The 17,174-nt window shown below is 49.6% G+C and overlaps 1 protein-coding gene across 4 annotated transcripts in view; it reads left to right on the top strand.

Moving 5' to 3' along the window:
- VPS53 (VPS53 subunit of GARP complex) overlaps positions 1-10,544 on the top strand; it is a 66,179-nt gene extending 55,635 nt beyond the window's left edge. For all 4 annotated transcript variants that reach the window (XM_061363602.1, XM_061363601.1, XM_061363599.1 and 1 more), the window contains 4 exons: positions 1,202-1,271; positions 5,105-5,242; positions 8,289-8,393; positions 8,745-10,544. In XM_061363602.1, coding sequence (XP_061219586.1) covers positions 1,202-1,271; positions 5,105-5,242; positions 8,289-8,393; positions 8,745-8,915 — 484 coding nt within the window. In that variant the 3' untranslated portion in view covers positions 8,916-10,544. The remainder of the gene's footprint in view (positions 1-1,201; positions 1,272-5,104; positions 5,243-8,288; positions 8,394-8,744) is intronic.
- The last annotated feature ends 6,630 nt before the right edge of the window (positions 10,545-17,174 follow it).

Below are 17,174 nucleotides of genomic sequence, written 5' to 3'. Positions count from 1 at the left end.
TAGCTGGGCAAACAAGATGCTGTCTGTGCTCCTTGCTTTGTGAGAAGGAAAGAAATAGCTTGACAGATTAAGGGGGAAACCACACTGAATTTAGATCATCATCATAAATGGCTTCTCATTCAAAAAGGAAAAAAAACAGACTGACTTACATGAACTTAGAACAGTGTCATTAAAATCTAAGACCTGCCACCAGGTCATGGCAAGGTCCTAGAAACATGAGCCTGGTAGGCATTCAGCCAAAGAAGGCCATGTGAAATAAGCAGAGTACATTGAAAAACAAGGCAGCAAAAGGAAGACCAAGGGTATGAGTGGAGTGGTCCTGACAGAGGTTGTGTTGTTCATGCTGGCCCTTCTCACGTGCAGCTCCTGAGTTTTCCTGGTGCTGCACCTCAGTAGAGTAGGCCAGGCAGGAGCTTGTCTTGTAGGTGCTCAGCCAGCGCTTCTGCTAGAAGGGAGCATCTGCTTCTCCACTGAGGAATGAAATCACCACAAAGCCTAAAACCAGGAAGCAGAAAGCTAAAACCAAAGCTGGTGCTCTGGTGTTGGCAAATATTGGGCTTCCACCCTTGCCAGATTCTCCCCGCTTGAGTATATGGACCGTAGTCGTTCTTCTGAGTCTGAAGTCCACGTTAGTAAAACAGGGTAATGGTGTTTTCACAAAACTTTTTCTTGTCTTGATTGTGTTGGCCAGAAGGTTTTTGGATGAGTGCCTTTCTGTGTGAGTGTCCAGGGCCCAGCAGACCTCCAGCCTTGGCTGGACCTCAAGTTCAGGGTGTAATATGCATGTTATGGAATTACTTGTATGCAGTAAATTGTAGGTTCTGGATTCTTCTCCTCTGTGAATAGCTGTGCTAATCCTGGCATGTTGCTGTGTTTATTATGTACAATAGTTTGCTTGTTCTTGACCTTGTAGTGTAGTACTTCATGTCGTTTATAGCAATTTATTTACGTAGAGTACGTGTGCGACTTCTCAATTAACTTTGAGATCGGTATGGATTAAAGCAAAAGAATTATACCTAAGGTTTGTTGGGTTTTTATTTAGTATACTTAATGTGTCTGGAATCATCTTGAGAACCAGGCACTTACAGTGTCTTTATAGGAAGCCATCCTGGTTTGGTTTTGCATGCTTTCTTACTGCAGAAGACTACATAACTCCAAATACTCACATGTAATTGTGTCATTTTGTATTTCATCTCTGCAGCTCCTTCATTCCCAAGTTCATTAACCATCTCTTCAAGTGCAAACCTATCAGCATGGTGGGCGCAGAGCAGGTAAGAAAGAGTAGTTGCATTGTCTGTCATGTTTTATGACTTCTGGGTTCAAGAAGTCAAGGCAGCTTTTGGTCAGAAGGGGCAGAGAGCTAAGTTACGTGTCCTGAGCTCTGGTACAGCTGAGGCAATAGGGATACACTGGTACAGGGCAGAGTGGAAGCAGGTTTGTAGGGATCCTGCCACAGCTGAACCTGTCCTGGAAGAGGGGCCTTAGGCATCTTCCCAAGCAGAGGAGCTCTTACTTTGCCAGTCAAATTAATGATAGCCCAGGAGTTGTTGCTAAGGTGTCAGGATGAGATTTGTCTTCAGTGTGCTCACACAAAGGAAAAGAATGTTGCTTGTGGCAGAAACTGTTGCCAGAAGCTCCCGTGTCCTCAGGAAGACTATTTTCTGACACATCGTTTCTCAAATCTCCCTTTGCTGCTTCTGTGCCTTCTCCCTTGGTTAAACCTAAGACTATCGCTTCTCTGCTCAGAAGAGCTGGGGCATGGCCAACTCATAGTTGCTGGTTGAGATGTTTCCTCTTTCCTTCTCTTCAAAAAGTGCCAGGGTGGAGGGTGGGCAGTGAAGAAGGCCTATGCAATAATGGCTTTAATCCTTTATTCACACGTATGTCTGCTCCTTAAAAGGAATTGCTGGAGGAAGCATCATTTGGAGGGGAAGTGAGACAACAGGAAAACTTTACCAAAAAAACCCAGCAACAACCCCAAACCAAAACCCCAGGTGTCCAGGCAGTTTCTCAGCTCAGGAGTTCAAACAGCAGTACTCCAGCAGAGCAGTGCTGCAGCCTCTCAGGGACTGTGTGTGCTGGTCCCATGTGCTGGCTCCTTCCTCTCTGAGGAAGTGAAGCTGTGGGAGACTCCTGGAGGGTGATGTCCTCATGGGCTCCTCTGCAGCTTGATGTAGTTTTGCCAGAGTCTGTGTCCTGGCTGAGTTCCAGTGAGTACAATTAGATTTTTGCCTCCTCTAGTCTGCCTATGGATGGTTGCTGTCTTCCTCCCCTCAGAGCTGTGCAGGAAGGATGGGGCTGTGGAGGTACAGTGCAGAGTTTTCTCTGTTTTGTTGGGGGGAAAAAAAAAAGCTAAATGGAGGCCCTGTTTCTGCGAGCAAGTGATGCTGCAGTGTCTGAAGACAGGACAGTTTCTTTCCTGCAGAAATGCCTTCCAGGCCTCGCTTCCTCTGGCGTTGCAAATACACGTCCAACACTGCAGCATGGTGGGGAAGAGCTGTCCCCACCTCTATCACTCAGTGACTGAGACCCAGGGAAATGACCACCCAGCATCGGGGACTCAGGACTCCCCAGCTTTCTCCCATGAACCTGCCTCCCTTTTATACTGAGAGCTGTAGGTACTGCAAGACAGTGAGACACAATCCCAGGGAAGGAAGCGCATTGAATTAATGCCACTTGCATCAACATGTGCATTTCTATTGAAATACTGCCCTTTCACACGAGTCCCTGTCCCTGAATTGCACATGGACAGCACAGGGTATTTATTGCCTCGAGACCCTTTATCTCTCACCCCTGCCTGTGGGCTGGGACCCTGCTGCTCTGTGAGGATGAGGTTTGGATGAGGCCGGTTCTCAGCTGTCCCCTGCACAAGCAGCTGCTTCCTTGTGGGCTAATTAAACAAAAGCAGATTTGTCCCTAATGGCACTGCTATGAACTTCAAATCAGGGCCTTAAAAGCTGCTTGGGTTTTAGGCATCAAAGATGGGTTCTGAGCAGTGTGTGTCTGCAAAATGAAACAGGAGCTTTACGTCAAAACCCTCCTCTTTTTTAATGGGAAGCAAATGAGTGAAGCAGAGTTCCTCTTCATCTTGTGCAGTGAGCAAACCTGAGAGTGATTAAACAAAGTCTTTTTCTTAATAACCATCTAAACTGATTAACCAGTTGCCAGCAGTGGGTTTGTGTTTAAAGTTAAAAGGTTTTAACATTACTATATTGGAATAACAGGCCCAATTTGCTTCTTTAAAGCAGACTGGGAAGGTTTTTGTTAGCCTGATTAACAGTGAATATGTCATTTATAAGTGGGACATACCTTCCTGGGGTTAGATGTACAGAGGTCTTCAGAAGCTGATCTCCTCTGGCTCTGCAGCATATAGGTCCTCAGTTGCTTTAGCATCTTTTGAGCACACCTCTGGTCACCCACCAGCATCTTTCCACACCAGTTTTTCTCTGGTGCAAATGTTGCTGTGGAATATGCTTTCTAGGCCTTTCCTGTCCTTTCCTGTCCTAAACACAGTGCTGTTTCCTAATAATCATGTTCGAAATCTAGGCACTAGGGCATTATTTATGGAAGTGTTCAGTGCAGGGAACAAGACCTGTAGGGTTTCACTTTGTGTTTGTATCTCTGACTTGACAATCCTCTGTGTCAGCAGGCTTTGGCAGTGAGACAGGAATGCCAGGGACCTGGAATGGGTAACAGGGGGAAATAGGGTGAGTGGACAGAGCCTGCAAGTGCTGCATCTGTGGGAAAGCTGCAGAGTGCACAAAACTCCTATTAGACATGAGAGAGTTTACGTGGGAAAGATGTGAATTCTCCAACCATGGAAAAATCTCCCATGTATGGGGTCGCTCATAGATATACAGGAATCCAGCTATGACAGCCTGAGGCTCCAGCAGCTCCGGGGTACACAGAGCTGCTCATTTGTGCTGTGATTTCCTGGCTTACCAGGACGAGATTGATGGCATTGATTCATCTCATGCAAACCATGAAACAGGCAGCACACAGCAATGATACGCTGCTGCAGATAACAGGGACCAGATTGGAAGTGGTGTGATCCAGCATCCCTCCTCCTCAGCTCAGTCTTGCACCGAGTTCCCACGTGTGCTGAAAGCTGTACCCTATTTGCAGTGCAGAATTTGCACTGCAATTCAGTATTTGCACTGAATTCCCACGTGTGCTGAAAGCTGTACCATAAGTGTTCGGATTGTCCACGGTGATTGCTGAGGGGTTCTGAAGTGCCCATAATGTTGTGTGTTGCCCAAGAAGAACAAGTTTCCATGTGGTCCTGAGAGCCCCTTTGCAGGGAATGCACTGGGTGTGCTGACAGCCACAGAGCTCTCACTCACTGCTGCATAAATCAGTTGTGCTCCTCTGCCTCTAGTTGGATTTCAGATTCTGTCCTTCACTGGTCTGCTCTTACTTCTTCCAACATACCCTGTGCAATCAGAAGAGTGTGGTATTTGGGGTAATTTTGTTATAAGAAACCCTAACCCACAGCATTTTGTCATCAGTGCTTGTCTGGGCTAAATTTCATGGCTGCTCCTTGCTGCTTATTTAGCCACTTGTAGAGTGGAAAGCAGCATGCAGGCTGTGAGTTTCAGTGTACACAGGGTATTGAGCAGTTCTCCATGGAGCTGTATGGTGTTGCAGCTTTCTTTTAAAAAAAAAAAATCTTAATATCAGGTGGTTGAGTAAAGCAGAAAATCTGACAGAGTGGGTGGTTGGGGGCAGGAGAAAGCATGGTGTTAATTCATTTGACCTCAATATCTAAATAATGATACGGCTACAGGTAATCGAGATTGTTTCACTTTATACTGTCAAGGGGAAGAGGACTGGATGGAAATCTCTGCCTTATGGCAGCTCAGCATCTTGAGCATAAGTCATTTGAAGTCATCAGAGCAGTGCTCTGTTCAAGTCAGTGAACAGTGCTGATATGTAGCCATGGGTGACCGTGTCTCCTTGAAGTAACATTACATGGGTCGCCTCTCCTCTTCCTGCAGTCCAATTACTGGGATTTTTCCAATGTGGGAAGTGTTAAACTTTTAAGGATGTTGGATTATAGCAGGTATGGAGCCTGGTAATAATAGGGTGTGATTAACTATTGCAGCTGCTGCTGGACACTCACTCTCTGAAGATGGTTCTCCTGGATCTGCCCTCCATTGGGTCCCAAGTGGTGAGGAAGGCTCCTGCCAGCTACACGAAGATAGTGGTGAAAGGCATGACTCGGGCTGAAATGATCCTGAAGGTAACTCAAGACTTTTGATAACCTGCCAGCCAGACTGCTGGACTGGGATTCGGAGCGAGCAAATTCCAGGGGGCCCTTCCTTTGAACACGGCAATCTGCAATTGCACATGAACGTATGTGAGCTTGTCCGGGTGCGCTGCCAGCTGTTCGACAGAACTGGCTTATTTGCCTTGGGTTTGCCCCCACTCTCTTAACATCTCATTTGAGTTTTCATCCTCATTTTTTAAGGTAACCGAGGGCTCAAGTTCTGCTTATTAGGAGAGCTGGGGTACCAGATTCCCTCAGGAGCTTGTGAAAATCAGAGCTAGCATCCATAAGTGTCTGTTGCAGGACAAACCCTCCGGTTCAGGTTACTCCAGGCCTTTGTGCAGACTCCTTCACGCAGGGGAGCCAAGCCGTGCTTGAGTCACCTGTTTACTGTCTAGTGTAACAGCCAGTGCAAACATGTCTGGGTTACTGTATTCACCAGAGTCCTTTTTCATTTTCCAGACCTGGTGCCTGGAAAATGACCCAAAAGCAGTGTGTTGTCTTCATAAAAAGTAACAAGCAAAGCAACCTCCCCTTCCCCTGTGTTGTTGGAGTAAGAAGTTTGGGTTGATCCCAGGAGAAACCATGGGAGCTGCGCAGTGTACCCTCCTGGATGATGGGATTGTCCCCTGTTCACCAGCGATGCTGAAGTGAAGATGTTCCTCTGAGTGAATTAGTTGGACCTGGGGTCAGGCAGGACAGGCAGCTGCCAGCCAGAGTCTCCTGTAAACCACAGCCAAGGCAAGGAGGGGGTGCAGAGCCCAGGCTCTCCATGGTTCCTGCTCTGTGTGGCTTTGCTCCTGGGCCCCAAGGTAATGTTCTGGCTGAGTTTGCATTCTGAATTCAGAAATCAGTTCCACAGTTCCATGCTTCTGGAGTAAGGCGATTGAGGTGTTAGTAGATACGTTAGAGCAAGTCTAAATTTTCTTATAAATGGCCTGAAGAAAAATACCCTGGTACTGCTAATGGAGGAGCAGCAAAGACTGGAGCCTGTTGCATACAGAAATGGGTTTTTCCTTGGAGCTTATGTTTGAATCAGAAAGGTAATGGAATTAATTCGTCTACCTTAGTATCACATTGGCTTCATTGGGGTTGAGGTGAAAGCAGTATAGAAGTGCTTCGGGCAGGAAGTGCAGGGTGCTGCTGGTCTGCAGGCTGGGCAGTAGCAGTTTGTCTGCATTTTCAAGTATCTCATGCTTGCCCTCCTGCAGAACACACTTCTAATGGCCCTGAGTGAGAGCTCTGTGTCAATATAACTAGTGATGAAACAATAAAAACACTTAGAGTGCTCAGTGCTCCACAGAGTGATTGGACAAAATCAGACCCTGTGTGATCAGCAGGTGATTGGGTTGAATTATAGAATCCCAGACTGGTTTGAGTTGGAAGATACCTAAAAGCTCATCCTGTTCCAACCCCCTGCCATGGGCAGGGACACCTTCCAGTAGAGCCGATTGCTCCAAGCCCCTGTGTCCAGCCTGGCCTTGAACAGGATGTGGTATTTCTGTAGGAAGGTTTCCTTGCAGGGGCCCAGAGCTGACTGGTCACCTCTGGCCATTCTGTTTGTCTTGTGCTTGTCTTTTTGTCAGTGCTCAAACTGCTGTTTCCAAATTCAAAGCCTTTTCCCCAAGAGCTGTTTCACCCTGTCGGAAGCCCAGGCCACTACACTCCTCCATGGCGTTTTCAGGGCTCTACTACCTAGTTCCAAGATGGCTCAGAAATGGTACCTCTGTTGCATACAGCAATACCACCACACAGCAGCATGCCCAGGCTTATACTGGTGCAGTTGTAATTCAGTAGGAGTATCCATGAGCCTGAAGATGGCACAAACAAATTTATTTAGCGAAGTCCTACAAAGCACAGATGAAAGCGGGAAGGAGGGCATCAGGATATGCACGTCCCATGGAGCTGTTTCCTTTCTCCTCTGGCTCTGCTGTCTGAAGTTCCAGCTTTTCATCTTGGCAGAAGATTTTTACAAGGGCTGTAAATTAAGGATTTATAAGTGTATACATGGCTATGATGTTTCATTGGTCTGAAGTGCAGGGAGAGAAAAGAAATGTCTCTGTGACAGAATACAGTTTGGGGTGAGCTGGGTCAGTGGAAACATATGGAAATGTTTTCAGAGACAGGGAAGAGTCTGGTCCTGTGCTGTTTCTGTCCTGCATGCACACACATTCACACACACATACTTCCCCAGAAAGATGGTTTTGCTGCCCAGCATTATCAAAAGGTGTGTTCTCTATGGAGCTTGCTGCTTACGTAAGGAAAATATAACAATGAGTAATCATCTTTCCAGCTTCAAGGCTGTTTTAATTTATTTTCCTGACTTGACTTTTGCTGGCATTAAGAGGGGGTGAGCTCTGGGGCAGACATCAGCAGGGGGTCAGACAGTGCACCCCAGCCTCTCCAGAGGAGCGTACCCAAAGGACCGAGTGGCTGCATGCGGCACCACTCACCCATCGGATTCCATGTTGGAAGCAGGAGAACTGCACGTTGTTCTGACCGTGCTGTCCTGGGAACAGAGGGAGGGACTGCAGAGTGTTGTCATATTCCCTTGTGCTGTCTCTGTCTCCAGGCAGCGGGGAGCAGAGGGACACACAAAGTGAGGGTATGGGCTGCATCCAGGCCGCCTGACCCAATGGGGACTTTCTGTCACCACCACCAGCACTGCCCTTCTCCCCCAGGCAACTCCCCAGCTAGTCTTCCTTTGACAATACACCAGGGCCTGACAGCCCACAGACATAGAGACAAAGTTCTGCTGCTCTTTGAAACAAGATCTGCAGCTCCCTGGGTCCAGGCACCACTGCTGTGCAGAAAGAGATCCCATCTGTCTTCCTGCTGCTTACTTTACTGCTCTTCACTCACCTTTACCTCTCAGTTCCTAGCAGCACATCAGCCTCCTTGTTCCTTAAACATTTTATTTTAGAGAAGCCAGTCCTGCTGTCTCTTGTGTGCCTGGGTTGACCAGGCGCTGGCTTTAACTCACACAATTTGTCTGATCTCTTTTTCCTTGTCTTGGCAGGTGGTTATGGCTCCACACGAACTCCCAGCTGTGTTTGTTGAGAATTACATCAAGCTCCTTGCAGACTTCAGCACCGACACTTTCCAGAAGATACTAGACATGAAGGTTAGAGCCTGTCCCACGGAGTTTCTGCTTGTCCACCAGCACTGCACTGGGACTGTTGGTGACATTTTTCAGTAGAAATATAGAGTGGTTTGGGAGTGGGAAAAGCATTCTGAGGCAGGTGTATCTTGTGGAGTTGCTACTGAATAGCTTTGCAGTTCACTTTATACACTCACACCTGCTCTGGCTCCTGGGGCTGAGCTCAGTTGTCTCAGGATCATCCAGAGGTGTACATCCAGCTTGTGGTGGGTGAACAAAAGGTAGCGGTTTGACTCCTGCAGCTATTCTCATGCACGCCCACTCCCAGATCAGTGAGGTCTGACCATGGTGCTTCACTGTTGTTTGCTCCTGCAGGGCCTGAAGAGGAGCGAGCAGAGCAGCATGCTGGACCTCTTCCGCCAGCGCCTCCCGGCTCCTCCCTCCGGCGTGGAGAACACTGGCTCCCTCTCACTGAGTGCTCCCACGCCTGAGCAGGAATCCTCTCGGATACGGAAACTGGAGAAACTAATCAAGAAAAGACTCTAAGTGAGCAGAAGGAAACTGTTGCTCAGGACTGGCTGCAGTGACTGGGAGCAAAACTCCTCACATGTATGATTGACAGTGTGCTGCTGAAAAATCCCTGTCCCGTCATCCCCATGTCCTGTGATCTCTTCACCATCATAAACTGTGGTGCTGCATCTCCATTCAGACCAAGAGAGAATCTGACCAAGGTGTTTGCCCTGAGACAGCTTAGCAGGAGTGAAACTCAGGGCATTGGTGGGTCTGTGTGGTGGAGAAAATAGAGTCAGCATGGAAGTCAGCAGCTACAAAAACAGTTTAGGATTCAGAGAATATCCAGGTGTGATACACTTGGTGTCTCAGCCTTCAGCCTGGCTGAGCTCCTGCTGCAGCACTGAGGATTTTGCCTCAGAGTTCGGTGTTACTGCTCACTCCCTGTTGCAGAGCTGTTCCTCTGTTTCATTATTTATTGCAGGGGGAGAACTAACCCCAAACCATCACTACCACCAAATCTCCAACCCTTTAACAGCTGGGATCCAGGCTTCTGCACCTCCACTGGATTAATGAGATGCCCAGGAAAGAAACCCTAAGCAGACTTCTCCCCTGGTCCCAGGACAGGCATGTGTAAGCCACCAGTAAAGCAGCAAAGCAAATCCTTTTTGAACAGGAGGAAAGGGTTGAATTAATGCCTTCTGCACCTTGGCAAACCTCCTGCCAACAAGCAGCAGCCTCAGTTGCTGTTACAGCTTAAAGGCCAAACCAGACATCCGCAGAGCCCGTCTCCAGCTGCTTGTTGTTTCTCGTGTGTGTTGGACTCCCTGCTGTCCCTGATGGGAGTTCCCATACAGCATCTCGCCCTCTCTCCACAAAGGGCTGTTCATGGAGCAAGTGTCAGACAGCACCAGCTCCTTGCACTTATGCCAGCAGGGGTGTGTCCCTTTGGCACCTTTGCTGCCCTGCAAGGAGAGGTGCTGGAAATGGCTTTAACAGGGAGCCTCTTCCCAGGACAGGACACCAGCTTCAGACTTTGAGGGCCTTCCTTTCCTCCTTTGAGCTTCAGCTTGCACCAGTGCAGAGAGGAGAAGAACCAGAGGTGAACTAATTTTGGATAACCTGGCACCCAGCCACAAAGCTAGTGTGGAGCAGGGATGGGTTTGGTGTACACCCTGCCCATGGTGTGTTTCCCTAAGGAGTCTCAGTGGAGAGAAACATCACCTCAGGATTAGCAATGCTGGATTCCCAAACTCTGTACCCTTCTGGGGGACTTTGAAGGCCCAACCATGAACAGTTGAATCCCGTATGGGTTTAGGGGCAGATTGACCAGTCGTGCCTGCTTTACTCTTAAGTCAAGCGTCACTTGCACGTACAGGAGAAAGAAGTCCTGTACCAGTTTGGCAGGTGAGGAGCAATCATGATGTCAGATGCCTTCTTGGGTGGGTCACACTCCTCATCAGGTTGAGCTGAGCCTTAGGACTACTTATTAGGGCCTGTGCTCACTAGGGATTTGAATACTTGCTACTGCACAGCTGGGAGGGGGGGATAAGACACTCCAGAAGAATTAGCTCTGTCCATCCAAAATCCAGGTCTTCACTGGGATCAGGGAAGGAAAAGGGGACATGAGAAATCCCAAAGTGAGGCAGAACCTGGGCTCAGGCTATCTGCTTTGTGTTTCAGCATTGCCCCTCTTGGGTGCAGGCTGCTCCCTTTCCCTCTCCTTAGTCCCATGGCTGTGGGAGGGCAAATTTGGTGCCTGTTTGGTAAAATCCCATCCTCCCTTTGCCCAATTGGCAGGTGAGCCTGCGTTTGAACAGGCAGGAGTCAAGCACAGGATTGGAGCAGGAAGAACAAATCCGCAGGGATGAAATCCTCACTGTCAGGTTTCCTAACACTGCTCAGACCGATCTGCTGCTGCAGCAAGGTGTGCACCAACAGGTACGCGAACACCAACCCTTTAGGATGTGTTCTCAGGAGTCCTCAGGCTTGAGCACTGGGGGGTGCTCAGCTGCAGAGCACCATAGTGGTGACATCCATTGCAGAGCAGCAATAACAGTACTAGTGCAGAGGGAAGGCAGTTTCTCATCACTCCAAATTCCCCAGTCTTCCAAAGTCTGCTGATGCTTCATTTATTTCTTTTCCGGATTACATGCTGGGTGCCAAAAGAAGGTGTTTGAAAGCACGCTGGGATTGTGAACAGCCATTCCCTAAGGACAGATTAACTCAAGGTGCATGTGCAGGATGGTTCACACGTTATCAAGTGCAGTAGCCAGGGAGGAGGGAACATGGGTTTGCAGAGATTCATTATTCCTTTGGGGAGATAAATAATCCGTTCTAGATTCATTTTTCTTTGCTGTGTCTGTGGATGACTCTAACTCAATTATGAATAGCTGAGGATGATGTTCCAGTTAATCGTTGCGTGTCTTTCCCCAAAGGCTTCCCTGGTTCATTCTCCACATTTCATTCTGTAGACAAGAGGAAATAAAAGAAAAAATGGAATTTTAGTTTCAGCCTTTCAAGAGTGCTGCAGGTCTGGGTGGTTGGAGTTCTACTTTTAGACAGCAAGTCTGCATTTTTCTGTCAGTGTAAGGGTTTTGTCACCCAGCTCTTGGGTATTTATCAGGTTTGGCACGTCTGTATGCCTATGTTAGCTGTTTGGGGTTTACAGCTCTGGAGAATAAAGGATTATGATTTTTTTTTTCCTGTATAAAATGCCACTTTTTATGGGTTTTGGCTGAGGTGTAATTCTGGCTGTGTGTCAGAGTGTGACACTAAAACGAATTCAATGCTTACTGATGTTCAGTGTTTTCTGTACAAAGCCCCAGTGGCTGGGAGGGATCTCACCCAAACCACGCCAGCCCCAGGGCTCTCTGCTGCCTTTCTGCTCTGCTCTGTCCTGCAGTTTCTCTCTCTTCTGGCTTTTCCACCTTATGCTGCTCCAGCAAGCGACTCTCCACCAGCAGCATCTGCATTCACAGCAGCTCCCTGCACTGTGCTGCCGGCTCAGCACAGCTGCCTTTGTGCCCCTAAATTATCAGATAGTTTCTGATGACTTTTAACTGCTGGAGGGATTTCTGTGAGAGCCTCATTTTTCCTTTGACGTGAAGAGGTAGTGCCTTTTTTCCACACGATGCATGACGCTGGAAGAGTTTCTTTCGCTTGGAGAATTAATGACTCATTTGCTTTCCTCCTGCTGCTCCTGCCCCCTCCGCCCTTGGGCAGCCTGTGCTGGGCGACACGGGTGTTTATTTCTTTCACCAGATTTACAGCGTGACTCTGAGCATCCCAGTGCCGATGTCCAAGTCTCCACAAGCCTTTCCCTGGTGGCAGATGGGCGGGCGGCAGACACGGATGCTGTTCAGCGGCATCAAGCCGCGGCTCTGGTGTGCTCAGGAAAATGAGCTGGAGCGTTTGTCTTTGGGCTGTATCAGAAGAGGCTGTGGCAGAACATGTTCTTCTGTGTGCCTGCTCTGCTGGGGCCGTTTGCACCAAATAGTGCTACTGGCACCCAAAATTCTTAGGTTAAAGCATGTGCTCATTCCCTTAGCCAAAGCAGCTCCACCAATCCCGAGCCGCAGTCCAGGTGAGCTCCAGTACTTTTCCAGCCTTGCTTTTGTGAGCACAAAGGTGTCTGAGGGTGTTGGAGACCTGGGACCAGTGCCAGTGTGTCCCTGCTGGGAGTGGGACCTGGGTGGACTCCCTGAGCCCTTACCTGGGCTACAGGGTGTCCTGGGTTCAGCAGCAGCAGTCATTTTTCTCCTTCTTGGTAGCTGGTGCAGTGCTGTGTTTTGACTTTCGGGCTGGGAACAGAGTTGATAACGATGTTTTGGTTTGGCCAAGGACTTTGTGAGCCTCATGCTCTGCCAGGGAGGAGGGGGAGCCGGGAGGAAGCAGAGACAGGACACCTGACCCAAACTGACCAAAGAGGTATTCCATACCACAGCACATCATGCCCAGCAGGGAACTGGGAGTTACCCGGAGGGACAGGGGGTCTGCCAGGTCAGACTCGTTGTTCGGCGCGTGGTATTGTACTCCTTTCCCTTGCTATTTTCTCTTATCATTGTTGTCATTGGTGGTAGCGGTGGTGATTTGTATTGTACATTAGTTGCTAGACTGTTCTTATCTCAGCCCGTGGGAGTTGCATTCTTTCGAGTCTCCTCCCCATCCCTCTGGGAGCGGGGAAGGGGGGGGGGGGGCAGCCCCTGGGGAAGGGGGGGACTAACGTGGGCCTCGACTGCTTCCAGCCTGGCACCACTCACTGGGAGTGAGTGCACAAGTTGTCTGGCTTGGTTTAAACCACGACACAGGGTCACCAGGACCAAAGTACCACAGTTTCATGGAATCATGGAATAGTTCAGGTTGGAAGGGACCTTAAAGCTTATCCAGTTCCAACCCCTGTCACAGGCAGGGACACCTTCTGCTAGAGCAGCTTGCTCCAAGCCCCTGTGTCCAACCTGGCCTTGAGCACTGCCAGGGATGGGGCAGCCACAGCTTCTCTGGGCACCCTGTGCCAGTGCCTCAGCACTATCACAGAGAAGAACTGCCTAAGAGCTCATCTCAGTCTCCCCTCTGGCAGGTTAAAGCCATTCCCCTTGTCCTGTCCCTACAGGCCCTTGTCCAAAGCCCCTCTCTGGGTTTCCTGTAGCCCCTTTAGGCACTGGAGCTGCTCTAAGGTCTCCCCTTAAGGAGCCTTCTCCAGGCTAACCCAGCCCAGCTCTCTCAGCCTGACTCCAGAGCAGAGCTGCTTCAGCCCTCGCAGCATCTCCATGGCCTCCTCTGGACTTGCTCCAACAGCTCCACATCCCTCTTGTGTTGCTTCCCCCCAGCTGGATCAGGACTGCAGGGGGGGTCTCCCCAGAGCACAGCAGAGGGGGAGAGTCCCCTCCCTCAACCTGCTGCTCACGCTCTGGGGATGCAGCCCAGCACACAGGGGGGGATTCTGCTCTGAAGCGCACACTGCCAGGCCATAGGGAGCTTCTTGTCAACTGATACCTCCAGATCTATCTCCTTGGGCTGCTCTCAATCCAATCTCCCTGTGATCAGGCCCCTGGGAAGTTGTGGTGCCTTCCCATTCCCAGCAGGACATGGGGAGCCCATGGGGCTGCCATCAGGCTCTGAATCCTACAGGGAGAGTAAATAGCAGCCTTTGGTACTTGCAGTACACGGAGCTTTCTGGATCCCTGGGAAAATCTTGGCTCGTGGCTCAGTGGTTCGCAGGGTGGTGGCAGCAGGGCTGTAAAATCCGATCAAAAGAGCCACTTCAGCCATGTGCCATCAGCATTCATCCCTGCAGCTGAGCCGCTCTCAGGGCTCCCATCAATCCCATTGCTTGGAGGCGCTGCTGTGACTCCGGTGCCTGGTGAGTTCTTGGTCTGCACCACAGGGAGCAGCCTGGCATTTCCCATCATTTGGAAATAGTTTTCCATCATTATCAAATAACACAGGATCCTTCTGATCTGCTTCCCCCCTGCCCGCAGTGACAGCCCCCTGCACCACATCAATGTGCCTATTGTTCCATTGCTGATTAAACCAAGTGCACCCAGCCTGGTGGAAAGTCCTTTATGGAAGGAGGATCTTGATAAGATACTGGAATCTGGTCTGTCCCAGCTGTGCACGGGCAGTTAAAAAGTAAATAACATGGACAAACAAGCTGTGATGTACAGGCGGGGGAAAAGATTTCCAATGCCATCCGGGATTGCACAGATCAGTATGGTTTGAGAGGCTCAAGAAGACATGGGCTTTCTGAGACGGCAGAGTACATGTGCCTTAGAAGCAGGGCCCCTGTATGCAATGGGTATCAATAGCATTTTAGTTACTGAGCAGTTAAAGTTATGGTTGAACATTTCCTTTTTGTCCTAGCAGGCAAATTTACAGCTCTAGATAGCGGTGGTATGGGAGATCCTCGGGTCTGAGCCCCCTTGTGTGCTCTGACACCTCCACCTGCCAAGGCCAGAAATGAGAGCTTGGAAGGGCACAAAACATTGTCCTTTGTGTCAAGCCAGGCCAGTGTGGGAGGGTTTTGGCTAATAAATAGAGAGCAGCAAGACTTCCAGAGCCAGTGCAGCTCTGCTCATCCCGGTGCAGCCGGCTGCAGCTCCCCAGTGCTGGATCCCTCACACCCAGACACTAATCCCCATGGGAGCAGCCATGGGGACACCCACAGCCCACAGAGGTGGCTGCTGGGAGGTGCTGCAAGTTCCCCCATTCCTAAATAGCACAACTCGGTTGTTGGCAGCGTGATTTTGAGCCCAGGAGCTGCACAGCAGCTCTGAAATGATGATGGTGTTCATCTGGAAACTGCTCCAGCGCCTTCTGAGGCGTCTAATTTCATAAAGGGCTTTTATGGGAGATTTTGGAGCAAGGAGCAAGCAGCTTTCCCATTGCTCCCGGAGACCAGAATCTTTCTTTTTTTGGGATGCATTTAAATCAAAAGGAAGAAAACACCTGCCCAGCACATTTGCTCAGACCCCAAAGATTTCAGTCAAAACCTTTTAATGTTCTTTTTCTTTCCATCTGCATTTTTCAGCAAAGACAAACAGCCTCATAGTATTTCTTCAAAGGAATGTAAATTCCTTGAGGAAGTCTCCGGAGTTCCCAGCACTGCATAGCTGCAAACCACAGACGCCTACGGCTGAAAACTCTGCTCTGCTTTTAATTTTGGGGCAGGGAAGGAATTCTTTTCAGGGGTTTGGGTTCACTTGTGCTGGGCCCGTCGGGCCAGACTGCTTGTTACTGCACAGGGGAGTGTTGACTTTGGCTGGCTGCAAGCAGGCACTTTCCCTCCGCAAGAGTATTCCCCCACCGAATCTGATGACATGGCGCAATTATTTCATTAGGGTTTTCCAAAAAAGGTTCCCTCGCTCTCCTCTGGTGCTAGAAAAAAGCCTTTTTTCCTCTGTTTTCTTGTTTCGGCTTCAGCAGTTTTGCCTCAAAAAGACAATTAAGGGTGGCAGCACTGCTGCCTGAATCTGAATCCTTAGTATGGGGCAGTGAGAAGGAGCAACATAGGGAGGAAAACTCAGTTTTGAAGGGTGTTATTCACTGCTGTACCTGTCAGTGCTGGCATTAACCACTATGGCCTGTCTGCACCCAGCAGAAGTGCCCATGCAGACAGTGGCCTGGTCTCAGCAAAACTTCACTTAATAAATCTGGCTGCAGTGCATGAAAACTGCTGACAATTCTGGGTTGCTTTTCTGCACCATCCATCCCAGGCAGCTGTGACACTGGGAATCCCAGGCACAGCTACAGGCTGGGCAGAGAAGAGATCCAGAGCAGCCCTGCGGAGAAGGACTTGGGGGTGCTGGTCGATGAGAAAATGAACACGAGCCAGCTTCAGTGTGCGCTTGCAGCCCAGAAAGCAACCGTATCCTGGGCTGCATCAGAAGGAGTGTGACCAGCAGGTCCAAGGAGGTGATCCTACCCCTTTATTCTGCTCTCGTGAGACCTCACTTGGAGTATTGTGTACAGTTCTGGTGTATTCAACATAAAATGGACATGGATCTGTTGGAACAAGTCCAGAGGAGGCCACGAGAATGATCAGGGGTCTGGAGCACCTCCCATATGAAGATCGGCTGAGAAAGTTGGGGCTGTTCAGTCTGGAGAAGAGAAGTCTGCGTGGAGACCTCATAGCAGCCGTACAGTATCTGAAGGGGGCATATAGGGATGCTGGGGAGGCACTCTTCATTAGGGACTGTAGTGGTAGAACAAGGGGTAATGGGTTAAAACTTAAACAGGGGAAGTTTAGGTTGGATATAAGGAGGAAATTCTTTCCTGTTAGGGTAGTGAGGCACTGGAATGGGTTGTCCAGGGAGGTTGTGAATGCTTCATCCCTAGCAGTGTTCAAGGCTAGGTTGGACGAGGCCTTGGGTAATATGATTAGAGCAAGGTGTCCCTGCCCATGGCAGGGGGGTTGGAACTTGATCTTAAGGTCCTTTCCAACCCTAACCATTCTATGATTCTATGACGCTCAGTCCAGGGGGGGTTAACCTGGCTGCCAAAACCCACGGGGGACCTTTGTTGTTGGGGAAATCTTCCTGTTGGAGGTCGGGACAACCCACCAGGAGAAGCAGTTGGGGCTGGCTCTTTCTGTGCTCCCCAAAACCCATGCTGGCATAGGAATGGGTGGCACATCAGGTCAATAGGTTGGACACTGTAGGGCAGCCTGTCGGGAGCTGGTTTGGGCACTTCCATGTGGCTGGGAATGGGAGTGAGGGCGCAGTGCCCTGCCAGGGGTGCTGTCTTGGGATACGGAGATGGGAGCACAGGGACGGGATGGGAACACCGGGAGAGCAC

This window comes from Neopsephotus bourkii, unplaced genomic scaffold (assembly GCF_033783945.1).
Source record: "Neopsephotus bourkii isolate Nb327-2 ecotype Australia unplaced genomic scaffold, CSIRO-AGI_Nbou_v1 NB_1154, whole genome shotgun sequence".
Taxonomy (NCBI): domain Eukaryota; kingdom Metazoa; phylum Chordata; class Aves; order Psittaciformes; family Psittacidae; genus Neopsephotus; species Neopsephotus bourkii.
This window is presented reverse-complemented; position numbering and strand designations above follow the sequence as displayed.